General features: G+C 27.6%; 1 protein-coding gene across 1 annotated transcript in view; it reads left to right on the plus strand.

The window, feature by feature from the left end:
- Positions 1–875: 875 nt before the first annotated feature.
- Positions 876–20,522, plus strand: part of kek1 (leucine-rich repeat, immunoglobulin-like domain-containing kekkon 1 protein) — a 136,673-nt gene continuing 117,026 nt past the window's right edge. Inside the window, exon 1 of the mRNA XM_075369949.1 lies at positions 876–3,237. Within this exon, the coding sequence (XP_075226064.1) occupies positions 1,334–3,139 (1,806 nt within the window). The 5' untranslated portion in view covers positions 876–1,333 and the 3' untranslated portion in view covers positions 3,140–3,237. The remainder of the gene's footprint in view (positions 3,238–20,522) is intronic.

The following is a 20,522-nucleotide window of genomic DNA, read 5'->3' on the forward strand; positions in this document are numbered from 1 at the left end:
CGTTGTTATCACACCAGACATCATAGTCGGCAGTTAGATGAGGCCATTATGTATTTATAAAATATTAAATCCAGAATAAATGTTGTTTCTTTTTTTTTTTTTTATTTACTTTAAAATTTGGTATCTGTAGGGTAAAACAAATATTTTGTAAATTTTTCTGTTTAAAAATTATAAATATTGTTTCTTTATTTATTATACTTATGTAGTATACTTATTATATTTATTAATATTATTGTTTATTTCTTTGCCGTTGAATTGCTGATTATCATTTATCATGTGAATTAAGTTCTAATAACCAAAAAAAATAGAAAAAAAAAATTATGTAACGTTTGCAAATCGGAATATTTTTTGTTTTTAATTTTTACGATATCAAAACTTTATTCATGTATAATTCAATAAACCAAACCACGTACTCTATAAAATAAAAAAAAAACCTGCATATAGCTCAAGCCAAATCATTAAATCGTTAACGGTTAAACTATTTTAAAATTAGTTTTTTATTCACATTCTTTAATATACAAAGGTCGAAAGATCATTAAGTTAATATAATGATAATAACGCGTACATCTAACGCATATAATTTCAACAGCAACAATTATTATTAACGTTCAACGACAATCAGGACTGACAACATGTGTGAAATTAAAAAAAAAACCGGAAATCCTTAAGCTGCGTGTTCGAAGATACCTAGACCGAAATATCAGGTAATTATTTTTTATTAGACTAGGCCGGCAGATGATGACGGTGTCCCATTGATCGTAGCTCACTTTGGTGTGAAAAATTGGTCAGAAGAGAAGGTGTGGAGAGGGAATATCGAACAAAGGATGCCTGTGGGTGGGGAAGTTCATAAGCCGTCCGCTACGAGCGCTGCCCTCGGCTCCGTATGATCGGCGGCACGACAGTCCGTACTTAGACATCGAGCTGTTGAGTCGTGTAACGTTCCGTTCCCGCATAAGTGTCAGTTTGCAGTGTGTGTGATGAAGTGATGAAGACCTTTCGGATTATTATCGGTAATTCACCCACCTTAACGGATTACCTTGTGGACGTACCGGGTGGATTTGGATAACAATGTTTTTTATCTGTTGTTATTGTGTTCCTATTAGTTAGTGTGCGCAAAAAATCTTTAAATAAACTTCAGTGTGAGTTATAACTCTACTCAAATATTATATTTTGTGTTCGATGATAAAAATTAAAAATATAATAGATTTTGATAATTTTAAAAAAGTTTTGTTAAATTTTAAACGCGGCAAGCGACCGGTGGCGCATGTATCCGCGTAACAGTGGCAGGAATCCTTGCACAACGGAGGGCCTGTTGCTTAACATCTGATCTACTATGCTTCTCTGGGTCGTCTTTCCTGTGGTGCTCGCGCTGCCGAGCGCCTTTCCCACGGATCCCTGCCCGTCAGTGTGCGTCTGCAAGTGGAAGAGCGGTAAGCAGACTGTGGAGTGTACGGATCGGGGTATAATCACCATTCCTGCCGGAATCGCTCCCGAATATCAGGTACTTGACATTTCTGGTAATAACCTTCAAATTTTACCGAAAGAAATGTTTGTTAGAGCCGGCCTGCTTAATTTACAACGAATTTATATGCGGAATTGTAAAATAGGGCAAATCGACGACGGAGCATTCACAGGACTATCAAATCTTGTCGAACTCGATCTATCACATAACCTATTAACATCTATCCCTTCCAATTTGTTTGAAGATGTACCTTTCCTTAGAGATTTATCGCTTTCCTACAATCCTATTCAGAAAATAGAAAGTCATGCGTTCAGAACTGTTCCTGGTTTAGTGAAACTCGATTTATCTCACTGTGAATTACAAATGATCGCACCTAAAGCTTTCGATGGCGTAGAACTTCTTGAATCGCTTAAATTAAACGGTAATAAACTATATCAACTGAGACCAAAGACTGTCGAAACATTAAGTCGTTTACACGGTGTGGAATTACACGATAACCCTTGGTACTGCGATTGTCATTTAAGAGCAGCAAAACTGTGGCTTACCGACAACAACATACCTTATCCGATAGCACCTGTGTGTAGAGGTGGACCTGACCGTGTTCTAGATCGATCTTTTGCCGAATTACAAGTCGATGATTTTGCCTGTAAGCCGGTTATTAAACTCGATAGTAGATACGTTGAAGCTACCAGTGGTGAAAACGCAACGATCGTATGCAGAGTCGACTCGACGCCTGCGGCACATATCAGTTGGTATTGGAACGGTCGGTTACTTCTTAATAATTCTGCATTCAGTTCATATCAAAGAGTATATATATTTGAAAGTGGAGTGTTTGAAAAACGAAGTTCTTTAATTTTAACGAACGCACAGGAATCGGATTCGAGTGATTTTTTCTGCGTCGCTGAAAATCGAGCAGGTAATGCTGAAGGTAACTATACTCTTCACGTATCGCCGAGATTAGCGGGAATGGCGACATTAGGTAGTGGACAAATAGCCGGTCTTAGCGCTGCACTTGTAATTCTTATCTTATTTATTCTTCTCGTCATTCTTTTACTGCTAGTTCGATTACGACGAATGCCGTTTTCCGAAACTAAAACACCGGCCCAAGTAGAGGTAGTCGCCAACGGCAGTGCTGTGACTCAGCCGAATAAGGCAGTAGCCGCCTCCCCGGTCACAGTTGAAACAACATCGTCTTTCACGGAAAGAAAACCTGTTCCTAACGACTTAAATTTGAATCCTGTTCAAAAACCACCACGTGCAAGCGAGCCCGACTCCAATCCGGATTTAATCAACGATACGAAGAGGCCTGAAGGTGACGGGGAGGGTACCGGTGAAACGATGTATCCAGCGACGACCGCCCTTTGGGACCAGGAGTTACAGCGAGCAAATAGTACCACTAATTTCTGCTACGACACCGATGATAAGACTCCTATAATGGATGATGAGTATTGTCGTGCCCTAGAAGGTGGATATCCGCCGGACTACGGACTGCCCATAGTACCCGCAACGAGCCCCGGAGGTGGGGTATCTCCACAGCCGCCACATCCCAGCGCCAAGACCTTGCGGGTTTGGCAACGCGGCGTTCCTGTCCTGCCACCAGTTACAGCACTGAAACGTGTTCTTTCTCGCAACTCTCCTGATGAAGGATATCAAGAAGGGTGTGGCACAGACGTTTAGATCGCGAGTGCTTTTAGTGATGTGTAAAGATGTAATATTTTGTGATTATATGTGATACTCGTGAGTCCCCCAAGAACTCTCTATATGTGAACCAACAGGTAATGTACACTTATTGAACTATGATTGTAGATATAGGTTTCTATTTGCGTAATTGATTACATTCAATTAATTTGATGTGATTTAATAATCGTATTTAAACCGAAATGTATCAAAATTAATGTTGGGTTTCTATTGAATTTAAGTCGCTCCTTCGTAATAAATATGTGTAGATGATTGTATTATAAAAAAAAAAATATATATATATATATATATATACATATAAATATGAAATCTTGTGTACAAATATATTTTTATAATGTTAAGAAATTAGCAGTTATATCGATATTTAAAAAAAATTTTTTTAATTAATTTTTTTATACTAATATACAATTTAATGGCAGATTTTATTAAAATACCATTTACCAAAAATGAATTTATATTGTGCAATGTTATACCAGGAAAAACGAACCATTTTTTTATTTGGGTATTTTAGACGAATAAAATAACTAAAAGAGAAGAAAATGTGATCAAGTTAATTTGTATTATATATAATATTGAATGCAATAGATAAAACTAATTGTGCTGTATTTAATGTAACTTGGATCACTATTAAATGGTTTGTAAAAACTAGGTTTACAATTTAAAAGCCTTTAATAATTAAAATTTCAATATTTTTTTAAAATATAATTTATTTTTCAATATTTATCTTAAATATAAAATGCAAATGTATAAGTTTATTTTTATTTTTATAAATATAACCATATTTGTCTGCAGTGATATGTTTATTCTACTACATTGAAAAAAAAAAAAAAAAACAAAATAACTTGATAGATTTTAATCCGGGCAATAAAAAAAATCTGTGTTGCCAGAGAAAGTGTCATTAACTTATTTACACATTTTTAAAATTATTTTTATGATTAAGATAAATATTGACCGAATATCAATTTTTACGGCAAAATGAAATATATATATATATATATATATATATATATATATATATGTATATATATAAAATTTCAGTTGTAACGGAAGACAATAATTATTAATATAAGTTTTAATAGATTTTTTAAAGTACAATTTATTATTAAAAACCAAGATTATTTAGCTGTATATAATGAATTTATAAAATTAAAACAATCTGCCATTGAAATGTAGATTAAAAATATATTTTTTAAGAAACTCGCGCTAAAACAATAAGAAACCCATTTTAAAATGAATAATGATATTATACATATAAAAAAAATTGTATAAATGTGAAGATGAAGCCAAAGTTTATAAGAACATATTGTTCTCTATATAGGTATGCAAAGACTGAAAGTTTATGATTTATAAATTATATATATATAACTATTATTAATAGCATGATACGGATTTGATACCAAAAAAATAAAATAAAATAGTAACATAAAAGTACATAAGATTATATAATAGCGAATTACAGATGATTATGTGAATTGGTAAATAAGTTACATATTAAACCTTTTGTTCTACAGAATTTGCGTACGGCTTTTTTCTACACCCTTTTTCTTATTATTTTTAGCAAATAGAATAGTTGTTAAATTAAAATTACATTTACAGAAATTAGTTTTTATATAAATTAAAAGAAAAATTTAATAGTAAAACATTTTTAATTAACTGTTAAACGGACGACTATATTTGGTTTTCAAAGATATCTGCTGTATATAACAATATAAAAAGTGCATAGAAAATTTCTCACGATATTTTTTAAATTATTATTCTTATTTTTTTTATTATTTCTAATTTAATTTGCCGATGTATATGTATATTAACCTACATATAATTCCTCACATTCCCATCAACTGTGTATGAATTAGAAATCCATATTAATGTTAGTACAAAGAACTTTCCTGTTCAGGAGAATTTTATTTATTTATTTTTTTTAATTTATTCATTATTAATTAATGTGTATATTCATTCATAAAACGAATATTTCATTAATGGTAAGAAAATAAAGGTACTGCATTATTTATAGACTTGCAAAATAATTAATTCACCTTTCTTTTCGTGTAAATATTCTCGCAAGTTATTCAAACTTCAATATTTTTCTTTAATTAAAAAATAGTCCCTTTATTATTCAGTTATCAAATTTGATTATAATATTTGCAATTTTTTTTTTAAATTAATTTACATTTTAAAACCATACATCTGCAATAAATTATAATAAAGTAATATTAAAAGTGTAATTAATAAATAATTTTATTTATTAAAAAAAAAAGAGCAGACTATTGATTACAAATTTATTTTTAAAAATATGTCTGTAATTTCAAAGGCATTCATAAGGATATTACTACATTACATACATACATTTTTTTCTTTCTTTAATATTATTACAAGTTGCTTATTTATTTATTATAAAAATTAATCCTGTTATATTTAAAAGAAAGAAAACAATTATAATTTCTTTGAAAAATATCTTATTGTTAACATTTTTTTTTACAATTTCAAAGTAAATTTATTTGATCACAGAAAAATTTATGTGGAATAAATGAATATTATTTGATTTTATTAGATAAATCTGAAAGAGATTATTCGATTTTTTTTTGTGGCATCTGGAAACAATTTTTTGGACACAATATATACTATATTTTGGAGACAATAACATTTCTTCTGTCATTTTTTTTCACTTTATGTACAATTTAATACTTAATGATTTTATACTACGTAAGTTAATGCACACGCGGAACCATAGAAACCGACACGCAGTCTTCGCCATAAAAATTATTATAAAAGTATTCAGAAGATATATATATATACACACACATTTGTATAAATATAATATTTTATGATGTATATCCGTCATTATACATTGAAGTTGTTTTATACACATTCATTTAAATCATGCATAAGTTTAATTTTTACTTACGAATACCACTGTTTTATGTGATATAAAAATAAATACAGGTGATAAATATTACCTAAGTGGTAAATTGTAAGAACTCCTTATCTTATTTTGTTTTTTTTTCTATTTTCCAGGTAGAAACTTTTTTTCACAATTTTACTTCATTTCAGTTTACTCTCGAAACAGAAAATTACAAATTTTAGTTACGCTTGTTGCCTGTTGTCTATCAGTAATATTTCCAAATTAATAAAATAGCTTATTGATTAGGTAGTTAATATTAAATTTAGGTTGAAATGTTCTGGACTTCAATCCTACAATTTTTAACTTTTTCCCTGGAAATACCCTATGAATATCCATTGTTACTTAATATAATGAAATATTTATACGGTTTCTAATTTTTAAACTAACCTCACTTTAGTCATAGATTCTCCATGCATACATGTTCTTAAATATTAAAAAAACAAAAAAACTTTTAATAAACGACGGCGCATACGCACACATACCCAACATACTTCCTGAACGAAGAAATGAATGAAAACGTTTTTATTGATAAATAATGCATTTAATCATATTATTAATAAGAAGATATTCAAAATTTCAGCTTTTACATTAAAATATATTTATCGCTTTGTTGCTTTGAGGTATTTTCCACCTCAAGACGCATTTCAGTTCACATGAATATATCATCAGCCGGCTAAAATCTTATGTAATGGTATAAAAGGCTAATATTTTGCTTCCTTTTGATTATTATCCTGAGAATATTTGTGTATAAAATATATACATTTTTCAGACAATTGATGCATATCGATGAAATTAAAACGTTTCAAAAATCATTGGGCGTTATTGCGTAATGCTATTTAAAAAAAAATGATTTCTGATCATTTGAATTAGCCAAAATATATACATTGTTAAAATTTATTAGTGAATAAAATATTAAATAAAAGTTAAATGTGTTTACTATACGAATGTCGCTATAAAAATAAATGTAGAATATAATGCAAGCTTTTCAAAGAGCTTACTTCTATTCAATTTTTTTTTTTTTTATCAGTTCATAATTAATATTCACATTTCATTTGCCTAAATAAAGAATATCAAAACGCCTTTAATTAAATTAAATTATTATTAGACCTACTAATTTATAACAGGATATGCATAATTACATTTTAACTTTTCAGTTTAATTGTCAAAATTACTGGCATATTCTTATAATTGCTCTCAGATTTTGATTTACAAATTCGCACCTTTCCTTTAAAATACTTGTAATTTAATCCAAGAACTTCTACAATTACTCAAATAAACATAAATAAATAAGAATTATTATTACATATGAAAATTTCAAAATTAAAACGTCTTCGTTTTCTACGTTCCTTTAGAGTTAAATAACAGATATTGCTTTAGCTTGATTCTAGTTTGTACTTGAATCTTATTCACATTTTTTTTGAGATCATGTATATGTTTTTCAAACAGAGAAATTACGTTAGAATTTTTTATGTATTTTTTACAATGTTACTGAACTGTATAAATATTCCGTGTTTGCTTTAAATAGATCTTACAATTATTTTAGCTGTTTATGATTTACAGAATCGCTTTTTGAATGCATTTAAATAAGTCTACCTTGCATGACAAAAATTTTGTTGACTAAGCTATAAGTATTAAAAAAAATTTATTTCAAAACAGTTGTGAATCGAATTTACCAGTTTACAACCATTTTAGACAACTAAAAAACTGAAATATACAGATTTACCGGGGTAATATGGTTATACATATTACTTTCTGTGGGCTGTGTAACCTTGATAATACATTATGATACTTGTCCTGTAAATTCTAAGTATTTCGGTGGCAGAGTGGTGTAGCGTCTCGGTCATTCATCCATGGGTCTTGGGTTCGAATCCCGGTCAGACATAGCATTTTTCATACGCTAAAAAAATCCCATTTTTATATTACCACGTACAATTTACTCAAAACTTCTCTGGTGAATAATAATTACATCACGCAACAAAGCCTTTTTTCTAAAAATAAAAAAAAAATGATATTAGGAAATTTAATATTTGGGTAATATCCAACCACAATCCTAGTTACCACTTTGAGTACAATCTTGAAAAAAATATTTAAACTAAGATAAAAGAAGAATAAAGATAAAATAAGTAAGAATAGAATTATGTTTTACAATAAATTTCTTTTTTTTTCAATTTAAACATACTTAACTTCTTTTCATAAATTTAAAATAAGCATTGTACATATAGTAGGATGTACTTCCATTAGTGTGTCACAATAACTTTTTTTTACATGGCAGTTAATTTTTTATATCTGTAGAGTAGTGTAGTGCTCATTTTTTCTGGCTTGGTCCACGTAACGTGTAACTTTTCTACGTAAATGAAATATTTATTTAGTTTTTTATTAGCCGGATGGAAACTTGAATAAAAATAAAATTTAAATAACTTTTTCCTACAAAGGTTGTTCAAAGTTTTTTGTCTATTATTTAATCCTCTAAAAAATGTTTTCTTACATATATTAAAAATGATTCAATAAAAAACAAACTAATTTTTCTAAATGAGAACAACCTGGCTGATCAAAAATTTAAAACATATTCCTATAAAACTTATTTAAAATTGTTGTTGCTTTAAATTTTGCATCAAGAATTTTACTTAACTAGATCTTTAAAGCTAAAAAACTAAATAAAATTAGATTCCAAAAGGGGAATTGAGCCCGTGTTTGAAATGTAAAAAATTATTTCGTAAGAAAGTTTGGAACTTTGTGAAAGAATACTTTCTAAAAAGGAATGAACCTGTTCAAAAAATTTAAATCATATACATAAAATTTCTTACAAATTCTATAAATGAATACGTTTTTACTTGATGGACCGAACGAATATATATTCTAGATAAAAAAAAATTTCCTATAATATTTTTTGCAATTTTTAATCTGCATTATCTTCTATTATGAGAGAATAAATTTAAAATATCTATATTCAACCGATTAAATTGACGCAGGCCGGAACAAAAATATTTAAAATTAAGATTTTAGATAGAATAAAAATGGTAATGTTACAATTTTCGTTAAAAACATTTGGCCGTTCTAGGATAACATTTTCAAATGGAGTTCCTTCTTCATATATGATTCAAATATTTCTATATATGAGGGATGGATCATATTCATTTTTTTTTCAAAATTCCTTTAGGAGGTGGGGAAAATTCGTTAAAAAACAATCTTATTTCCTTCAGAGGAATTTTAGAGAAAACTTTATTACCAAAAATGTTACCTACAATTATATAGAAATAATATCAGAAATCTTTTTCAAAAAATCAACCCCCCCACGCATTAATATTGAAATAAACGTTTTTGCGTTTTTTCTTTATTTTCCTTCGGTTTAAATATTTATCACAGATTTTTTGGGGAAAATTTAATACTATATATATATATAAATTTTTCTGGAATTGTAAGAAGCGACTTGTTGGATACTGAACATGTGAAACTTTTTTCACATGCAACCATTGTCGTATTGAGTAAATTTGAAGTTTTTCTTAACTTTAAGGTGGAAATCTTTTTTATCCCCTACTTAGCAGCGGTAAAATCTAACTCCGCCTTCCGGCGTGTCGAAAGGGATTTTTTTTATAGTAAAAACGCGCTAAATCAAGAAATATCTACAATTTTCTAAAATTGTAAGGTCTACAATTTTCTAATTGTAAGGTCAGGCCTAAAATACTAAAAAGTTTTTGGAAAATTTTCTTTTTTTTATTTTAGCCTGTATTGAAGGGAGTATATCAGTTTTAGAGAAAATTTTACTAGCAAATTTTTTAAGCTTAACCAATATATGAAAATTAATAGAAAGGTATTTTAGATATCTTCTTTCCTACCTCTAGAGATTTTTTTTTTGTCTTTTGGCTCTTAATTCTTTTGATTTTTTTTATTGTTAGCCGTGAACGTCATACAGGATTTCGCCTTTTCTTTTTTGTTTTGTTACGTTTTGGTTTAATTCAGTAAAAAAGCATCATCCCTTATAGAATTCTGGTTATAATGACTTATAAAATGAGAATATTGAATTATTTTTTCTTAATCTATATTTCAGTTTACAAACTGAAATTAATAATTGGTAAACAAGGATATTTTCGAAATTAGTTTTTTTTTACAATTTCGAAGGAGGATTTTTGAGGAAAGTCCAATTTCCCCTTCGCCTTTTGTTCATTTTTTTTTTAACATTATAAAATTAATATACACTACCGAAACCTTTCTTGCTACGAATATCATAAAAATTATTTTAAAAAAAACATGCTATTTACTGCCTTATACGAAAGTATTGTGATCACAAAAATTTCGGTTTTCAGATTTCAACGGAAATATCCATTTTGACAATCCCTGAAACCATTTTGACGATTTTCGACGTGATGTCTGTACGTATGTACGTATTTATCTCGCGTAAATCAAAAACTATTAGCCGTAGAATGTTGAAATTTTGGATTTAGGACTGCTGTAACATCTAGTTGTGCACCTCCCTTTTTGACTGCATTCGACTGGACCAAAGTGTCCAAACAAGCTCAAGATCCAAAAAATATGAATTTTTACTTTTTCTTAACTGCAATAATGAGTCCTCATTGAGGGCTTTTCAACGATATATCATAAGTAGTACTTATTTTAATTGGTTCCAGAGTTATAGCCAAATGAAATTTTAATTAATGAAATATTTAGATGTTACAAGGAGAAGGCACATCGGTTTGAATCCGACTTCATTTCTTTTCTTTTTTTACCTTTTTTTTTAATTTAATTATATTGATTTGTTAATAATTATTAATTTCTGGTTCTAAAATCTGTTATAATAAACAATAATTCAATAATAATAGTAATAAAAAAAATAAAATGAAAAAATCAAAGTTATTAGTGGAATAAAATTTTATGTACTTTTAAAAATGTGTATATATAATTTAAAGGCGTACAAGGAAGTAATGTGGAGTCCACATCAGATTTTTTAATCTTCAGAAGAGCCTTTAATCAAAATTTTGTTCAGAATATGATAAATAAAATTGAACAGCACGGTAATACGAATAAAATGTTTATAGTTATTTTTTTTTTTTAGTTATAAAAAACCAATTTATGCTAGAACACTTCTGATTGTATTCAAATGTTTGTGAAATAATAAAACTTTAATGCAATTCTATCACGATACTTTATGAATATAGAGTTTTTATCGACAAATATAAACTTCAATATGAAACAAAACAACACATAAAATATCACTAATCAAAGTTCATTTATTTCCAAACATACATAACTACAAATTTCTTTTTAATTTTTTTTATAGGTATCTTATATTATTTTTAATTAATTGTAAATTTAATCTTGCATATAAAGCTAATTAAAAAACATAATTTTTTTTAAAAGGAAATTATTAATTAAAGATATTGTATTTCGTTTATAACTACAAAATTAGAATCAATTTCCTTGATTCTAATTAATGTATAAAATATAATATGTATGTAATATAATATAATATATATGTATTAAAATATAATGTAGTGGACCTGCTAATAATAAATGTTACTAAAAAATTTAAACAAAATCATGTTGGCCAATTATTGATGTTTTAAGTTAAAAGTATGTTTTTTTTTAAAAATGTTATTTTTATTTAACGGAAATGAATGCCTAAAACTACTCAACAGTAACAAAAATTTTACTTTTTGTCTGCTTAACTTAATGATTTTATATCATAAAACTGAAATGCTTTTGTGTAAATAGACGTATAAAATTTGGCAACTTTAAAACACATTAAATAACTCGTAAACGGGTACTCGAAGCCTTTTTTTAATTTTTGTATTTAGCAACATTTAACATAAATAATTTTGCTAATTTGTACCTTTAAAAATCCACTTTTCGATATTGATATGGTTGTACTTATGCTTTATTGTTGTATCTATTTGCTCAGGTATTGCGTTATCCCTTTTCACAATAATGTTCCACCTCCAATCTCATGCATACGTGTGCGTAGTGTTTAAAAAAATTAGATGTATCTAGTTTAACCCACCGGGTTAGGCTAGTGATTTGGAAATCAAGAGTTCCCGCGTTCAAGTTCTAGTAAAGTCAGTTATTTTACACGGATTTGAATACTAGATCGTGGATACCGGTGTTCTTTGGTGGTAGGGTTTTTCAATTAACCAAACATCTCAGGAATGGTCGAACTAAGACTGTACAAGACTACACTTCATTTACACTCATTCATATCATCCTCATTCATCCTCTGTAGTATTATCTGAACGGTAATTACCGGAAGCTAAACAGGAAAAAAAAAGGAAAGATGTATCCAGTTTGTATCTATTTTAATTGTAAAAACGTACTAAATTCAAGCTAATAATTACTATTCTTATTATTTTACATAGATAAACAGTGTAATAGTGAATTTATGTATTGAACAGTTTAACTTAGCCGACAAAAAATTTTAATTAAATGCACAGTCTTTTCTGTTTTCCCCCACAATGGTTTTTTTTCACATAACGTATTAAGTATTGGTAATTCCTCGTATTTTATTTATAAACATATAATTATATATAAATCACAAATATAATGCAACAAAACCTAAACCTCCGCTCTCTTCGCTCGCTCACCTAGACCAGCGAGCGTAGGTTATGTTTGGTTAGATTATATTTATAATTTCTCTGAAAATACCTCTAAATATCACATAATTATAATTATAACATGGGCAATTACTAATACGTAACGTAATAACCCATTGTGGGGGAAAACATATAAGACCCAAAATTCCTATTCATATTGTCATTTTCGAATAGTTTTAAAATAGTTCCAAATTTTTTTTCCAATGATTTCAGACTTAAAAATCCTTAAGATTTTAAATATGTTTGTTTATTTTGCATACAAAATTGAAGTTTTAAAATGTTCTTTAATCTATTATTTGTGAATATAAAAATGATTGGTTTTGGAAAGGATTAAAGATAATATCTAAGTTTATTAATATTACAAGTTTTGTATCATTGTATTAAATTTACTGTTTATTTAATTTAATAAATATCTGTACAAAAATTATGCATAATTTCTTAATAAGCGAGTAGAACATTCATAATTTCAAGAGTATAATAATATGTTTTTGAATATAGATTTTTACAAAATGCCAAAATCTATTGCAAAATAATGTGGCATTTTTAACTTTTTTTATTCAGACCAACCAACTTTACCTGTATTTCCAAACTGTTTTATTTTTAAGGTGAATCATTAATTACTTTTAAAAAAATCATCAAAAATCCTTCGTCCTGCTTGATAAATGATAATTTTTTAATGATACGAAAAAATGTCAAAATCGAATGGATATAATATTTTTTATAAGCTAACATCACCTTCTTTGTAACTTTTTTTTTTAAACTATCTTGCTAAAGAAAAACTTAATAGTGCTAAAATCAACCTTATGAAATTTTTCCTGCTTTAGTATCTAAATTGAAAATCCTTTTAAATAAAGAAATAATCTAAAGAAATTTACTAATTATACAATAAATGACAATAGATTAAAAATGCAATTAATTCTGTTTAGCATACCGAAATTAAATCGATAAGCAAGAGATAAATATTAAAAATTAAAAAAACACGACTGCCAAAAAAAGAACATTTCTGTCAAACATTGCTCTTTAATATAAGATAAATACTAATACAAGATAATTAAAGAACGTGCAGGTGACAATTCTGTATATAGTATTTGTATATAGTGTAATTTTTTGTTTTTGATTTATCTAAACATATATATATTGCCTACGACACTCCCAGTAAGGTAAGGATTCAAACGCAAGGTCACACATCTAAATCTGTTCAACCGTTGAGCTGCTACAGTTGAACAAACATACATACTTACGGATACAATATAAATACATTACACTTCTTTTTTGGCAAAAAATATTTCAAGAACACATGCAGTTATATTAATTTCATTAAAATAAATGAAAATATACAGAACACATTAATAAATGAAAATCGGAAGATTGGTTAGAAAGATAAAACAACATTTCCGAATAACCATGATCTGTTAGATCACAACATACTAACAAATACTCCATTTGAATTTTGAAAATCGAACGATTGTTTGCAGAGATATTATAAGGGCAGCCCCATTGTACCTCCTAAAAAGCACCCCGGGACACCCTGTATGTTACCAGTTCATGGTGATGGTTGGTCTCGCCTCCCATGAGATGCTACCAATACCTCACCACTCTCACAGCCAGCCCCCCCCCCACGGGAAGCCCATTATTATTAAAAAATTTTTTAAATTTATTTTATTTAACGGATATTTAATTCTATTATTTTTGTAATATTATTCATTCGATTGATTCGTATCATTCAGTTAAAACCAAACTTACATAGTGATAGAGGCGCACAGTTCATTAATTCAATTCATTCAAGTTTGTATAATATATTTACCCACACATATTTATATAGCCAATGACCCTCGCGTAAGAATTCCAACGCGAGTCGTACATCTAAATCGGTTCACAGGTTGAGCTGCTAAAGTGGAACATACATACATACACCCTAAATACACTTCTTCACCTATTACACTCCTTTTTGGGCAGTCGTGTAAAAAATAATTATTTTAAATTTCTCAGCCGTTGTAGCTTTGTTTCAGGAAGTTAAACTTACTAAGATAATTTTTTCCTTAGCTAAAGTGATAATAATAGTTGTAACTAACTATTGTCGTTTCTGTTCTAATAAATTAATTTCATTTATAACGAAGAGTTTAATATTATAAAAGATTAAAATCTACTTGTTGAGTTCTATTTTAGAAGACGTTTAATTCAATTATTTAAATGAAGTCCAATATAAAAAAGTAAATTAAATTTAATGTGTGAGCGATGAAAATTTAATAAGATTTCCATTTATTTCTTCAGAAAGTAATTCAGCAACACAATCAAGAACGCCAGTATTTTTAGAGAGGGAGCCGAAGACCTTTTTCTCAAAAATCAAAAACATGGGTTTTATAAAAAAAAATATCTTTTAAAAAAAGATACCTTTTTATTTTGTTGCAGTAAAACAAAAATTGATTGAAATGCAACGATTTGAAATTATCACTCTTCCTACTTTTGGAGGAGAAACTTTTACCATTCCATTTCCCCATTCACTCAAAAATAAAACTTACCTAAAAAAAAAAATTGCTATAAAACTCTTATAAAATTCTGTTGACATTTTTCTTAATATTTATAATTTTAAAACAAGTAATATATATTATGGAAAATAGAATTCCATTCTATTTGGCCGAAAATAGGTAAATTATTAACAATATTAAATAGTTATTTAAAAATGTCACAAATAGATATTTAAAATTTCACAGTGGGACAGGACGTAGACTGTAATGGTTCCACATTGTATGCAGCTTTTACGTTGTACTAGTCGCATTGTCTTTTTACTTTTTTACACACTCATACTAATATTATCAAAACGAGTGTACCACTATTTTTATAGATTTAAAAACTAAAAATTCCTAATTGTAAAATAAAAAAAAAATATTCCTTAGAAATATCCGATTAACAAAAATCTACTCTAAAAATTCAAAATCAGGAGACTATGATTTATTGGGTACCAAACATGATGGCCGCCATGGCGCGAGTTGTAGCCTCTCGGCCTTTCATCCAGAGGTCCCGGTCTGGCATAGCATTTTCACACAAGCTACAACAAATCATTCATCTATTTCATCTTCTGAAGCATACTTAACGGTGGACTTGGAGGTTAAACAAAAAGCAGTAAATAAAAATATGACACATTTTCACAAATATGTTTAATACGTTTCTTAAAATTGTCTTAGTTATAAATTAATTAAAAAGAGTAGTTCTATTTTCTTTACTTTTTCAAAATCAAATTTGAGTAATGAAATGAAGTTGCGTAAGTTAACGGAAAAACTATTTCTGAATGAATTAAGACCACCCGCGATTTTTACCTTTATTTTGACAATAGGGATTAGATTTAAAATTAATCGGCAGAGAAGATTTATATGTTTGGTACAATACTAGTGTTATATCTAGTATTGTCCTAAAAAATTAATTAGATTTTTTAGATCCCTATCTATTATCGTAAAACAAACATATGTTTGTGAAAGAATTCAGAAAACACATTAAAATAGATAATTCCGGAAAAATTAGTTTTATTCGACATTATTATTATTATAACATTAATTTTATTTTCACTATGAAATTGAATTCATACTGAAACAAACAAATAATATTTATATCCTTTTTTAGTCAATATAGTACCGAAAGAAAAATAAACTGATGAAATATACAGAAATAATCGCATAGTATTCGTATGTTTATTGTCACTGAATAAATAATGATTGATAAATAAAAAAAGCCGATGGGTAGTTAAGATATAAAACTAGGGAAAAAATACGTTAATGAATTAAAATACGTATATAAAAAATATTTCAACGGATATTTTTTTCATAAATCAATTAATTACTACAGAATATTAAATTTTATTTGATAGATCTTGATATTATTGCGCTTTAATATATTGATGTAATCTTGAACTTGTCACGAAAATGACATCTTAGTCAACTTTCAATAACAAAAATAACAATGACAAATCAAGTAGTTATCAGATTTTTCCTTAATAAATAATTATTTATTATACACAGCGTTACACGTGTCCGTTGAATATTTAACATAGATGAATGATGATTATTGGCAAAATCTATTTGAAAATATAATGTTTATTAACGTTTTGTAAAAGGTGCATGACAGTTTCATATTATTAACATTATAGATGAATGTAGATAACATTTACACGAAATTATTTGTTTAATTCAGTTGTAATAATTATAAAAATTTACCTAATACTAAATTTAATTAATGAAAAACTTAGTAGATGTGATTGACAAAATGAAATTCAAACTGATAAATGTTAAAAACATTTTTAAGAATTCAAGAATTAAATTCCGGTTGTACTAAAACATTACGCTTTTGTTATTATTTATTGATAGAAAAAAAAGATTTTTTCTTTATATAAAGAAGGGTAAAAGAAATGAAGACAATGAAACTGTTAGAAGTATGAGATACAGAAAGTAGGTTCTAGGAAAGCTGTCAAAAGTACTGTGATGAAAATTGGAATTTAAAAACAAGTAAAGAGTTTTAATAAAAAAAAGAGAATAAAAAAAAAAAGTAAAAACGGTTACATATCAAATAGCTAAAAAAATTACGATTTGATCACAGCACATCTACAGTAATGAAGTGCATCAATTTTGTAGCACAAAAATCCTTTAATTTTCGACATTATTTTAAATTTAATTACCGCTACGAAATCTATTTTAGATTTATAATATTGGCAAAAAATCTAATTGAAAATGCAATATTTATTAACGTTTTGTAAAAGGTGTATGACAATTTCATATGTGTAACATTATAGATGAATGTAGATAAACATTTACTGGAAATTATTTAATTCAGTTGTAATCATAATTATAAAAATTTACCTAATACTAAATTTAATATATGAAAAACTTAGTAAAGCTAATTAGTAATTTAGTAAAACTTTGACAAAATAAAATTCTAATTGATAAATGTTAAAACATTTTCAAAAATTAAAGAATTAAATTCAGGTTATACCTAATACTAACTTAACCTACGTTAAGTTATTTTTTTGCACAGCAATGAAATTATTTAAACAAGATTTATTTAATAAAAATTGTTAAATAAATTTTTGTTCAGTCTTTAACACGACGTTTAAAATGTGCTATTTACAACTACGTATATAATTGCAAAAGAAATTATCCTCTACCAAGTACTTTAACACTTAAAAAGCAAAGCAAAGTTTACTTTTATCTCACTTTGTTTAAAAGAAAAGAAAATTAACCATTTATTCGTAAAACCTCAACAAGCAATAACATGCAACCTATTTTTAACTTTATTAAATTTCGTTTTATTTCTACGTTTTAATAAATTGTTTTGATAAAAGGTGAAAAACAACCATTTATGTAATAAAACTTTCTTTTTTTTTACTGCAATTCTTATAATCTCCTAGACGGACATTAAGCTTTGCAGATGAATCCGAATCTTAATATCTAGTTTCATAATATGGTAAAAGACGACAATTTCCTTATTTTATTTTATTCCTCAATAAACTTTTAGTATTATCTTTGTAATTTCGTTTCGTTACTATAACATTTTTCAAAAACAAGATAAAGTTTATTTTCTTTGTATTCGATTTTACTCTGTGAAGGTACACATATTCGAGGACGTTCAAAAAAATTAACAGTTTATAGCTTATTTTTCTAATTGTTTTCACTCAGTTTTGAACTAACATGTTTCTAGTTACTGATTTTTTTTTACATTAGTATGAATAGCTACTAAAAAAAAAATCATATTTATTGACACAATTATATTCTTGCTGAGCTTTTTTTTTAATTTTTCACAACATTTTGAGATTGTTAAAAATCAGATGGGTGGATAAAGTGACAAATGAAGAGGTATTGCGGCAAATAGATGAAGAAAGAAGCATTGGGAAAAATATAGTTAAAAGAAGAGACAGACTTATAGGCCACATACTAAGGCATCCTGGAATAGTCGCTTTAATATTGGAAGGACAGGTAGAAGGAAAACATTGTGTAGGCAGGCCACGTTTGAAATATGTAAAACAAATTGTTAGGGATGTAGGATGTAAGGGGTATACTAAAATGAAACGACTATCACTAGATAGGGAATCTTGGAGAGCTGCATCAAACCAGTCAAATGACTGAAGACAAAAAAACAAATTTTTTAAAGAAAATTATAAAAATAAATAACATCCGTGGTTAATAAGAATGGAAAATAAAAATGGCAACCATTAATTTATTACTGTAGTTTTTAATTTGAAAGGTATATTTGGTAATATTATTAATTTGGTATATTAATATTTGGTAATTAGGTAATTTGGAAGATATAACGCACTTAATATGCAGTTACTTCTAAAATCAATAATATAAATAAATCTTCCTAATTCTGATTTAAATAATACTTAATGAAAAGTGATTGGATTTTTACCTCCTTTTCGTTTTGTAATTTTTCAATGTAATTTTCTCCAACAATACTATATTTTAGGTTTGTATAATTGTTTTCTCAGTGTACTTTACTTGAATGTACAAAGTAGAAATATAGCATAATTGTAAATGTAAACAATTAAGAAACAATGTAAATTATAATTAACTGTTAATTATAAAGCAATTTGTATCGTTTCCTTAACAAAATTTCTTATTTTAACCAAAACATACACCTAAATATGCATTCGAGATGTGAGGGGTATGAAATTACGATTAGTGTAACTTCAAATAATTATAATCTAAAATCTGAGAAGTTTCGTCGTTTTCATACACACCAAAATTTATCTTGCATTCCCTTCATAACAGATTAATGTATGTGAGCATCTGTCGGCATTTTCAACAACATTTCATAAGTGCAGTAAGTTCATAGCTGCTAATTTAAAAACCATTACCTTATCGACAAATCATTCGTAATTTTTTTAATTTTAATAACAGAATTAATCTATTATTATTTTTGCGGTAGCATCCAATGTATTATATCAATTCAGTATATTTAAAAATTAGTTATTCTAAGTAAGGTTCGTCGAACTCCTTTATTTATTGTATTTGATATTTTCAAAAATTTCTTTTAATGAGTTAAAACAAGACTATAAAGAAGTACGCAAGGATTTAATAAGAAGACTGCTGTGTGGAAAGTTAAACTTAGCGTTAAGGAAGAGATTAATGAAATGTTTAATTTAGAATGTGATTCTATGGAGCTGAGACGTGGATGATAAAAAAGGCAAGACAGTAAACGAATAGAGGTTTTTGAGATGTAGGTATGGCGCACAACGATAAATATCAGATGGCAAGACCGTATAACAAATGAAGTAAGTATTAAGGAGATTCGGAGAAAACAGGAAAATGCGAGATGTAACTGAATATAGGAAAATATAAAGGAATATATAGATATTTATTAGTGGATGCTATAGAAGGCTTGGTGGATGACAGGAAAAAAGACATTTCAAATGGTGGATGGGATTATGGAAAAGGGAAAATATGCTGAAACAAAGAAGTTACTAAAGGATAGAACAAGGTGGAAAACAGCCGTCTCAGGACCTGACCTAATGGCAGAACACTATAAATGAATGAATGAAAGAATAATTATTAATTCATTATTATTTGCCCTGTAAAAATAGTTTTTAATTATTAACTCTGGCAATTTCTACAACAAGAATAATAATAATTAATATAAAATAAAAAGGGAAATTCTTACATCAGTAAAAGTTTACTGTCAAGAAAGGTAACTTGACGCGTACGTTTAAGTTATAAATTACACGAAGAAAATAAAAATAAAAACTCGTATAATAGTATCACGATTAAACACACACACATACACACAAGGACGGAATCATTTGGAGAAGTATGAATACATAAATATAATAGCATGGTACATACAAGTATAACGCATTGCATTCATTAATATTATGACCGGACATTAATAAACATTAGGTTCTTTG

This window comes from Lycorma delicatula, chromosome 6 (assembly GCF_047948215.1).
Source record: "Lycorma delicatula isolate Av1 chromosome 6, ASM4794821v1, whole genome shotgun sequence".
Classification (NCBI taxonomy): domain Eukaryota; kingdom Metazoa; phylum Arthropoda; class Insecta; order Hemiptera; family Fulgoridae; genus Lycorma; species Lycorma delicatula.